Genomic DNA, 11,207 nt, shown 5'->3' with positions numbered 1-11,207 from the left:
TTTGAATAAGTAACTAAGTAAAGAGCTCCAGATTCAGTTCACTGATATCTAAGGAGAGATGGGGACCATAGAGCTGAGGGTATGTTCTGTTGGTATGGGAAGTCACAAGCTTACTTAAGATACACAGCAAACTTAAAACCTAGGGTTGAACTCTCAGGACACATGTTGAAGGTATGTGAACAGGACAGAACCATGCACTTGAAATGTGTGCTCGAGGGGGTTGGGGATTTAGCTCAGTGGTAGAGCGCTTGCCTAGCAAGCACAAGGCCCTGGGTTCGGTCCCCAGCTTTGGAAAAAAAAAAAGGGGCTGGGGATTTAGCTGGGGCTGGGGATTTAGCTCAGTGGTAGAGCGCTTACCTAGGAAGCGCAAGGCCGAAAAAAAGAACCAAAAAAAAAAAAAAAAAAAAAGTGTGCTCGGGCTAAGGCCAACACTGACTTTAGGGGCAGAAATGTAGAGTGGGGCTGACAGAGGAGAGGGGAGGGAATGGGGGATCCATAGATGTGCTTATACAGATAAAGCTTCATAGCGATGGCACTCAGGTCATGTCGTCACCAGGCCCCAACACACCATACAAACATCTCTGCTTCAAAATGAACAATTTATTTCTCCATTTATTTCTCCATAAACTTCTTAGAAACAGTTTTTCAAGTATATACAAAGTACATATAATTACTTCTCAAAATTCTTTTACAGAAGACAAACACTTACCAACAGTGGCTTATATCCCTTAAGAAATTATTATTGTAACCCCCGAGTTTGTTCCCCTCTTGCTTCTAAAGCCTGAATAAGCATCAGTTCTTAGATCAGAGGGGTCAGAGGGCAAGAAGGCAGAATTTTGAGCTGTCCTATCCGGGCAGGACCTGCCTTCGTTTTCTTTCCTTTCTTCTTTTTCTCCTTCTTCCTTTTCCCCTCCAGTTTGGTCCAGAAACTCATTCATCTTCTTAAGACCAACTCTTCATAGCTACCCCCTTCTTCACTCCTAGGGCCAACAAAATACTCACCCCACACCCTGAATCTTCCAGATAAGTCTGGGGTAGTATCTGAGTGGGGCCACCTGGGGTCACCTGGGGTCTGGGAAGGGTTACAGTGGCTCTATGTATGGGAGCGACGGGGCCCAGGCTAAGGTTCTTAGGCCCCACCTCCCTTCTTCTTTCCTGCCCCTTCATGGCATCTGCGTGTGCTTGTCTGGGTTAAGAACTGGAGGGAATCCGGGGGGCTTGGACTTGCCTGTTCTTGGAATGCTGCAGCCCTGGCTGAGGAGCTGACACTGCTTTCCTTACCTTTTCTGGGTACAGCTTTCTGGGGAATGAAGAGGCTGAAGCCCTGGTTTCTGAGGGGCCCTGATCCCTTTTTACTAAGTTGCATAAATAAAAGGGATGAAGAACAACAGTTGACTGAATGAGGGTTTCCCCAAGGGCATCTATGTTTTACAAGGACCTCTAGCGTCTTGTGAAGGCTCTGGATTTCAGCGTCTTGCCAGACGTGATGAGGGCCCCAAAGCCCTGTTTATGGGAGAACGCATAGGCAGAACGTCGAAGGCCTGGGTGTTTTACTTTGATCTGGACTGGGGGTGGCAACGGATGCTTCAAGCAAAAATGGATCCTGTTCAGAACCTATATCCAGAGCATGGGGGACATGGTTTTCAGACATGGAGGCCAAGGCAAAGGGGGTGGTGAGGTCTACCTGTGGAGGTTCCCTTCTCCCACTCACCTTGTCAACATTGATAGGCCAGAGTATGGGTTTGAGAAAGTTGTATCCCATCAAAGGGATCAAACAGAGGACCGAGCTGAGGACGAGGCACAACCACATCTGCGGCTGGTTGAGACCGTTCCTGGCCACACCTGTAGGCAGTCAACCACGAAAGAAGGGGCTAAAGTAGCTCGGGGAAGGAGGAGGTTAGGGTGGGAGAGACCAGCTAGCCCGCAGCTACGTTCCGCTCCCGCAGGAAGTTACTGATCTGCAGACAGCCCAGTCTCCTGAGAGGTACTACACATTCCAAGTCACTACACACTTCACACTTCACAGCTGCTCAGCAGATGCGGCTGGTTTCTCTCTGGTAAGAAGGGGCTGTGGTGGCTGGGACAATTCATGCACCCTTCTATCCCTCTAAAGGCATGGCTGGACAGACAGAGCAGGGGAGAGAGGGTATAGGTCATAAGGCCCCATAGTGCACTTGTGCAGAAAAAGTAGAAAGCACTGTGGCCTGCAAGACAGCTCAGAGGGGAGCATGCCACCAAGCCCGGTAACCCGAGTTCTCTCCCTAGGATACACACAGTAGAAGGTGAGAACCAACTCCTTCAAGTTGTTATTTCCATCTGCCTGCCTGCCTGTCTGTCTGTCACAACAAAATAAATAAGTAATTATATAATAAATAAATGTGACAAAACTAAAAATAAATAGAAATCTTTGGAGAAAAAGTCGAGTCAGTGGCCTGCCGTGGGGTAGGAACCGATCCAGGTGAATGGCAACGAGAGAAGTAGATCCAGGAAGAGACAGTAAGGCAGAGCATGGGAAAGGAGTTGGTGCTGGAATTTCAGGTCTTTTGTTTGAATAAACAAACAAGGCTGGTTGACTGGGACTCCAGTTCCAAGGGGTCTGGCACCCTCACACAGACACACATGCAGGCAAACCATAAACCAACATGCATGATTCTTGCCTGTCACTTGTGAAAGTCGAGTAATCTAAAATACTTGAAAAAAATCGTAAATTCTAAAGTTAAGTATTTTCCTGGAGAGGCTTAGCACCCATTTTGAACAGAGACTATCTTTACTTAAGCATCATAATATAGAGTTTCTCAGTAAACACAGAATTAGCATTTCATCAGTCCCTCCCCACGACAAACACTGGCTGGCCAGGTCTTACCTAGGAAGTTGAAGACGCTGGGGAACATTAAACACAGGCCGTCACTGCACAGTAAGAATAAGATGCAGAAGTAGAGCCCCAGGCTGCCCCACGTGAAGGCGTGGTTTATCATTGTCCAGTAGGTGGTACTCAGAGCGATCTGAAAGGCACTAGTTCATGTGTAATACCGTATGACCTGTCAGCACACCCCCGTCCTCCGAGCCTGACACAGAAGGCATTCCCTGTTGACCTCCCTTTGCCTCCCTTTCTTGCCATGTAGGCTTCCTGCCCGGTCCCTTGGTCCCACTCTGAGGGTCACACCTGCATTGTCATGACCCAGATCAGGGTGGTCTGCACCAGCAGGGAGAAGGACTGGAAGTCAGAGATGTCCTTCCCATCACTGCGCTCTGAGTTAAACACGGTCCCCATGGGGACAAAGAACAGCACAAAGGAACTGTAGATGCCATGCAGCAAACACTTTATGAATTCCTTTTTGTTGAAGTACAGGTTGTGCTGTCCTGGTTCATACAGCTCTGGGTAGCACAGACTCCATGTTTCATTCACATCCTGGAAACACCACAGGGGAAAGAGGAGGGTCGGAGCTTTTCCACAGGTCCCATCTCCATCTTGCTTCACTGAACCTGCCAGGCTGCCCAGGTATTTCCTCATGGAGTGCTTGAGAAGCAGAGCCCGAGGGCAGAGCAGTGACCACAGCCCTCTCTAGGTGAGGCTCTGCAGTAGAAGAAAGCTTTGAGATGTCTCCACGATGGGAGGCACTTGGAGGCAGTTAGGATTTGGGAGAGGCGAAGGGGGCGGGCGGTATAGCTGGGGGGCAGCTAGAAGGGGGGATGGGGTTGGGAAAGGGAGGAAGTAGGGCTTAAATCCCCGAGATGGAAGTGTTCCTCTCGCTAAAAGCTTTGTGTCAAGAACCAGTGGGCGGAGGCAGGGAAAGCCATTAGGGTTAGCAAATCCTCATCTACTGTATTCCTCTTTGGAGACTCTTCTACTGAGGTGTCCAGAAATGGAGCTTGGTAGAAGAGTCGGGGAGAGAGGTAATTTCTAAGAGGATCAGACATGGAGCCCTGGGCTGCTTCCCTGTGTCTTAAGGTACTATGCCCACAGCCCCATGCCTGGTCTTTACACCCACTGAGGTCTTTCCAGCAGCTCTCTCCTCCCTGTGACCTGTGAACAGGCCTCTCCTGTCTCAGTTTCTTGTTTTACCAAGTCTTGGCTCGGTGGCTGTGTTCCTCTCACATATTAGACAACACCCCACTCTCTCTCTTATGATACTACACAGGGGATCAAGTCCTTCCCTGCTCTGGGAATGATTGCCTCCACACCTGACTTCTTCCCCACTCTCTGAGTCCAGGGTTTTTGCCCTGTCTGTGAGGCCCGCTCCTGGGTCTTACCTTTTCAAACAGACTCAAGCCCAGGATGGGGAGGGAGGTGTAGATGAGATTGTAGAAAGTGATGAACCAGATGTCGTAAACTGTCTGGAGGAGAATCAGGGAGACTTTTTAGAGTACACTCTTCATGAAGCCCCAGCTCTGCCTCTCAGGTCCAATGCAGCCCTTTCCTGGTCCCCTACCCCACTACTAGTAGGTTACCACCTACTAATCTAAATGTGTTTGATTAGTTTCTAGAAATGTAATGCCGAGCCCAATATTTATCTTACTCCAGAACCCACATTCCCAGACTGGGGCAAGGCCATACTGGACTTCCAAGTTTGACCTAAAACAACCATCTATGATCTGCACAGTCCCTCTGGGGACCCAGAGCAGTTCCTGGGGAAAGCTAGCTACAGTCCTGAATCTCTAGGAAAACCTTGAGGTTCTTCTCTCTCTTGCTTGGTGGCATCCAGTGGCTTCTGCAACCCTGACCATTTACTAACAGAGCAAGGAGAAAGATGCATGACTTCTTTTCCAGTTTGGAGCCTCACCCTAGAACCTAGTGAGGCAGGCTCCTTTCCTTACAATCCACAGGGGCTCACGCTACTCCCTAAGACCAGCTCGGCATGAGTAGGACTGGGGTGTATCTGTCTATGCTGTCTGCTGGTTGGTGGATCCTGCATCTCCCAGGATAGTAAGTCATCAGGTTTTTTTCCTGGTGTGAAGGTTTATATATGCTTGGTTCAGGGAGTGGCACTATTAGAAAGTGTGTCACTGTAGGTGTGGGCTTTAATACCCTAGTCCTAGCTGCCTGGAAGTGAGTATTCTGCTAGCAGCCCTCAGATGAAGATGTAGAACTCTCAGCTCCTCCTGCACCAGGCCTGCCTGGACACTGCCATGCTCCTGCCTTGATGATAATGGACTGAACCTCTGAACCTGTAAGCCAGCCCCAGTTAAATGTCATCCTTATAAGAGTTGCCTTGGTCATGGTGTCTGTTCACAGCAGTGAAACCCTAACTAATACACCTGGGATTCCTTGAAAGACTCCTGAAAGACTTCTCACAGGAAGAAGAGATCTATAACATCAAACTCCACACTTCCTCTAGGTTGTGATTTCATAGTCAAGTGTGAAATGCATTTATCATAGGAACAATTGTGTGTGTGTTGGGGCAGACTCGGTGGCCGCTATAGTTCTAAGTACAGGTGAATACCATGACAACCTGCCTGTCATGATGAGGCTCCTGGAGGCTTACCCAGTATTTAGTTTAGGCTGTATGTATATGGAATATGTATGTGTATGGATGATGTATATGGAATATTGCCATTATTTATCTATAGACTACAAAATATAACCATTTTAAAGGACTGTGGGAGTGTATTATAGCTTTATGATTCTGAAGATTTAAAAGTAAAGATGGATCTCCCAAATTATAATCATAAAATTAAAATCAGTATTGAAAAGTGGTGAAGTCCAGTTCCTGAGGATCTGATACCCTCTTCTGGCCTTTGAGGATACCAGGCGTGCATACAGTAGACATATGTACATGCAGGTACATACTTCTACAACAGGACAAGTACAAAAGCAATAGAAGTGAAGAGTTACTAAGATATATGGACAACAATAGCTGGGTGGCTTTAGATGTTGAGAACCTCCAGCTCCTCTGACTTTTATGTGTGTTGAAAACAGCGTCAGCCCATGGGAGTGTTCCTAAGGTAGCAGTCAGTAACAGAGCCTTTATGCCCTGGAATGTAAGGTTAATGTAGGTTTGGGATTAATGCGGGGTAAAGAGATGGATGGTAGCACTTTATACACTGGCTTCTAGAGAAGAACTATGACTGTCTGGCTAGCTGGAATGGAGAGCCCCGCCTAGTCTCTTACCTGTGCGGAGAAGCCGTTGAAGAAGGCGTACCAGAAGTGCACCAGGGTAAAGGCAAAGTTTTTGTAAAAGAAGTAGCTGAGAAACTTGCACATGCGATTGTAAGACCAGCGGCCGTGCACCAAGAGTAGGCGCTGAAGGTAGCGGAACTGACAGAAGGAAAAGTCACTGCTGAGCGTGGCCTGCATCCCTTCCTGGCCGCTGATGCCAACCCCGATATGAGCAGCTGAAATGAGAGCCCAGACATTTCTAAAACAGGAAGAGTTTGCTGGGTTCTTATGCTGGCAAGTGTGGAGGGGACATGGACACAAGGTACAAATCTTTTGTTTTACATTTGGCAGATACTGGTATGCCCAGTTAGAACTGCACCTTCTCAGTGGACTCTTCTTGTGACTGGTTGCTCTGTCCCCACGCCCTGGGAAACAGCCTTTTTGTTTTGGATTCTGTCATGTAGACTGCTTGGTACTGTACAGCCAGTACCAGAAGGTTTCCCTCTGCCCTGATGCTCGCCACCTGGACCCTTTCTTACCGTTTAAATAATTGTCATTTGAATTCCTTGTTATCCACAGAGGCTACTTAAATAAATTAGGAATCCGGAAGAATGCTGATCTAACACAATATTTAATTACCTACCTTTATCTCTGGGGGCTGTTTAGAGAGACTGGCAGTGTACACACTTGGCTAGTGAGAACTCCGTGTTGCTTTCTAGAGCATAGGCCTGTAGCACCAGGACACACTTACTTAATGTGCTAGATAAAGCAGAATTGTTCTTGACAAAATATAAGACTGAATTTCCTCAGCGTTCTCACTACTTTGAGTCAACTCACTCTTGTGCTCACATCCACTGATTTTTCTCTACATCATTGCTTGACAGGATTGACTGAGTTTTCCTGTCCTTTTTTCTTTGCCCGAGACAGGGTTTCTCTGTGTAGCCCTGGCTGTTCTGAAACTCACTTGGTAGAGCAGGCTGGCCCTGAACTCAGAGATCACCTCCCGAGTGCTGGGATTGAAGGTGTGCATCATGGTGCCCCACGAGGAAAACTGAAATTTCTAAAACCTCAAAGACTCAGCTAGGAACTCTTTCTAGAGTTGAAGCGGGGGCTGGGCTCTCTGGTGGTGTTTCCTGCATAGTGAGGTTTTGCTCAGACCTCACCGATCAACACATTTCTGGACATGCTCTTGACATTTAACTCTTTGCTTTCACTGATATGCATCCTGGTAAGTCTCCGCCTCCCCTCCTGCTGGGGAGCCATGGCGGGTTCTAAGGAGCACTACTTTAAGCCCACAGACTTGAGATGAAGGAAGAGGAGCTTTCTGTGGACCCGACGCCATCTTGGACAGTGGTATGGCAGCTGCGAGGGCAGCTGTGATGTGAGGGTGTGCCCGGACTCCCTCGGGTCACGCACATCTGTGACTGCACTCACCTTCATTGTGTAAGTGAATGAGTCTCACTTTGTGCATGCCTGTGGATGTACGTGTAAGCGAGAGTCTGGTGTGAAGGGGTTGTAGACAATAATGCATACTTGGTACGACAGGTAGAGTGTGAGTCAACACCACAGGACCATTTGGGTCAGTTTGCCCATGGAGGAAGGAAGGGGGTAAGCCACGGATGGGGACTACTGCCCACCTCCCCTCACATGCCTTTGATCATGCCGATGTCATTGGCCCCATCCCCGATGGCCAGTGTCACCACCTTCTTGTACCTCTTCACCAGGTCTACCACTTGGGCCTTCTGAAGGGGTGTCATCCGGCAGCAGACCACCCCCTTGCACATGCATGCTGTTCGCAGCAGCTCGAACTCCGTGTTGCTTTCTAGAGCATAAGCCTGTAGCACCAGGACACACTTACTTAATGTGTTACCCCAAAGTCTGTCTGGGTCAGATCTTCCCTTTGTCCTCTCCTGTCTTTTCTAGGGGAAGCCTGTTCCTCGCAAGGTGCTCTACCCTAAGGGGCCTGCCTCTTGAGTTAGTTCTAGGTACCCTCACATCTGGCTCAGCCTCCAATGGGAAATTATCACTGGGTCAAAACAGTCAGTGGGTCATTAGGCCAAGTGACTTTTGAAGGGCCGTGTTCTCCGTATCTGTCCCTTTCCCCTGAGTAGCAAGCCATGTTAGTAGAGAAAAACTCAAATAAAGAATAAAGGAGGAATTTTCTTGGCTTCTCTTTCTTATACTCCTGCCTAGAGAAGCCCGGGGAAAGATGGCGTTCAGGTAAGGGTACCCCAGGGAAGGGTAGGGTGACCCATAAAATAGGGAAGGGATAAGATCTCCCTGACTGGGCTGGATCTAGGGATAGAGTGAGTTGGAATAAGGAAACAGAGTTGTAGCTTTGTGTTGCCCACCAGACTGCAGCCACTGATGACCAAGCCGTAGCTGCCATTGGGCACCTCGTCAACTGCTTTGAAAGGCATCTTGGACTTCCTGGCAAGGTAGATGTTTATGGGGTCTGATTCCAGCAGAGACTCAGGTTTCATCTTCTTCCTTGCTGTCCTGGAAGCCAAAACTGTATGGTCAGAGTCTCAACCGAAGCCCTACAACTTAGGAAGAAAAAACCACATCCAAGGGAAGAGTGGACAGGGCGGGCCCTAGGCTCCTAGAGAGCAGCAGCCGCCTGTGCTGGGGCCTCCCGAGGCCTCTGCTGCCCTGGGTTACCACTAGCTGGCCACGCTCACACTTCTCCGCCCGCCCGCCCGCCCGCCCGCACTCTTGAGTTCTTTAGACCAAATGCTTCTTTAGAAATTATCTCAACTATTTTGGGTGTTTCACTAATTCCCCTTTGCCATTTCTTCTCTGTGCCTCCTGTGGAGGGGACCACATCTGGGGGAAAAGGGAGTGGGAAGCTTCAGTCCCGACTGCAGCTACTTTCCTGTGTGTACCTGAGTTCTTCCAGAACAGTCTCCCTATCTGTGCCTTCCACCATGAACACCGCATCCATTTCATCCTTGAATATCCTACAGGAGTAGGCGATGTTCACAGCAGTCTCTACAGAAAAGGGAATATGGGTCTCGTTTTGACTATACTTACCATGCGAGTTACTTGGGCAGGAATAGCAGGCCCAGAGCCACTTGGCTACGTTTGCCTTGGACAGTTAAAATGCAGGGTGTTTTTTTTTTTTTTTTTTTTTCATGAACTGTGATAAACTGTAGTCAAACACTAACAGGTGAGTGTCTGCTTGGCTTTGCCTTACGGGTTACATATGAAGAGCAGAGAGGTTGCCCAGGCTTAGTCTTCTCTAAGAAGCCTCTTTGTGAGGGTGTATGAGTGTGCCATAGCACATGTGTGGAGGTCAGAGGACAACTTGCAAGGGTGTGTGGGTCCCAGGTAGTCAGAGTTTTAGTGACAGACACCCTTACCCTCTGGGTTATCTTGCTGGCCTGTGGATGTGTTGTGTTTTGTTTTTGAAGAGTGCTGTTCCTATTTCTGTACTACATTTTATGAGAATAGAGAAATGCTCAAGTTATATCATTTCTTTATATTAAGAAATCTGGAATTTAGAATAAATTAATACTAAAAAAAATTAATGTCCAAATCCTGGTTACAAACATGGTGAGAATTCAGAAAAGAAATATATTTTTTCCCAGAAATTTCTTCCTGGAAGTCCTAGAAGGATTCATAGGACTGTGCATAAGCAAATGTGCTGTGAGCAGGAAAACAGCCCAAGCTGGGAGTAGGAATTCAGCTCGGGGGAGACATAGGAAGATACTGGTAACAATAGAGGGGATAAAGGTGTGTTGGTAGCAATGGATTATTTAGGTCCTTGAAGGCCAAAGGGGATTTTACATCACGAAGTCACTGTGGGTCCCTGGACAAAGGGTGACATGGAGTTAGTGTGTGTGAGGAAGATTAAATTGATGGCTGTATAGATTAAGCTAATGGAGGTAGGCTATGGTGAATTAGTAGAACAAGAAGGGCAGAGAAGACAGCAGCGGGCAGCAGCTGAACAAGTGTGGCAGCGGTCAGGATTTCTAGATGATAAGGGGCATGTGTTAAGAACAGGCCTTGGGGACAACAGAAGGGTCTATTAAAGACAGTGTTATAAAGTAAATGACAAATTATGTACAAAAGTGGAAAGGAAGACAGGCGTCTGCTTAGGCCTTGGTCAGAGGTATATCTGTCAAGCAAAGAAGGGAAGAGATGTCCACCAGGGCAGGAAGAGGGCTGTCTGGGATGGCACTGTCCTTTACCTTGCTTATCACCGGTCAGAACCCATATTTTAATTTTGGCTTTGTTCAGGGTGACAATTGTCTCAGGTACTCCGCTCTGAAGCTTGTCTTCTATGGCTGTGGCCCCTAGTAACTTCAGACAGGAGACACGGGCAAGTGAGGTCAAGGATGAGAGCTTCAACACTAAGAGCTACCTAGAGACGTGTGGGCCTCAGCTCCCTGTCCTGGGATGAAGACCCCGCCTGGAGGGAAGACTCAGCATGCTCTGCCCCTGACACATACAGCTGTTTGTTTATTGGTTTGTTTTTTTCACACAGGGTCTTTAAAAGGCAGCTCTGGCTGTCCCAGAACTCACTCTGTAGCCCAGGAAGACCTTGAACTCACAGAGGTCTACCTGCCTCATGTCCCAAGTGTGGGGACTAAAGGCATGCACCACTATGCTGAGCAAAACCCAGTTTTTAAACCTCACCCTCATCATCGCTGGCTTCCCAGCACCTAATGTGCTGAACCGTAGAAGAGAGGTTTCCAGGTCCCTTCAACCCTACAAGAGTTTGAGTGTGCTTTATGTTTTGATTCTACTGAGACCATCTGAAACTTCTGGAACTTTCCACCTCTCTGGAGTGGAGCACTTACAAGAGTGCTGGTCTAACACTGGGCCTGTTTATAGTAATCCCAAGGAGCTGACATGGGGATGAGCCCTACAGCTAAACTGGGACACTGGGAGACAGGCAAGCTACTAAGTGATTTCTGCTAGGTCTTCAGAAGGGCAGACAGGAAGGAGAGCCGAGATCTCTACTATCTTTTGCTGTCAGTAACTTATCTTTTTACAGTAGAACTAGCCTGATCAGTCTTGTAACACACACACACACACACACACACACACACACACACACACACACACACACACACACGCCCACACACCCCTATGTTTTAGGGTC

At 48.1% G+C, this 11,207-nt stretch overlaps 1 protein-coding gene across 12 annotated transcripts in view; it reads right to left on the bottom strand.

The window, feature by feature from the left end:
* Positions 1-580: 580 nt before the first annotated feature.
* Positions 581-11,207, bottom strand: part of Atp8b5p (ATPase, class I, type 8B, member 5, pseudogene) — a 113,631-nt gene continuing 103,004 nt past the window's right edge. For 10 of the 12 annotated variants that reach the window (XM_039110987.2, XM_039110994.2, XM_039110989.2 and 7 more), the window contains 10 exons: positions 10,291-10,402; positions 8,983-9,088; positions 8,449-8,596; positions 7,749-7,932; positions 6,110-6,333; positions 4,252-4,335; positions 3,164-3,409; positions 2,864-3,002; positions 1,712-1,842; positions 581-1,614 (listed from right to left, as the gene is read on the bottom strand). In XM_039110987.2, the coding sequence (XP_038966915.1) occupies positions 1,441-1,614; positions 1,712-1,842; positions 2,864-3,002; positions 3,164-3,409; positions 4,252-4,335; positions 6,110-6,333; positions 7,749-7,932; positions 8,449-8,596; positions 8,983-9,088; positions 10,291-10,402 (1,548 nt within the window). In that variant the 3' untranslated portion in view covers positions 581-1,440. The other 2 variants (XM_039110993.2, XM_039110995.2) reach the window with 2 other exon arrangements.

The sequence above is a fragment of the Rattus norvegicus genome, chromosome 5, assembly GCF_036323735.1.
Source record: "Rattus norvegicus strain BN/NHsdMcwi chromosome 5, GRCr8, whole genome shotgun sequence".
Lineage (NCBI taxonomy): Eukaryota > Metazoa > Chordata > Mammalia > Rodentia > Muridae > Rattus > Rattus norvegicus.
Note: the sequence above shows the minus strand (reverse complement) of the source record. Positions and strands in the feature narration are given on the sequence as shown.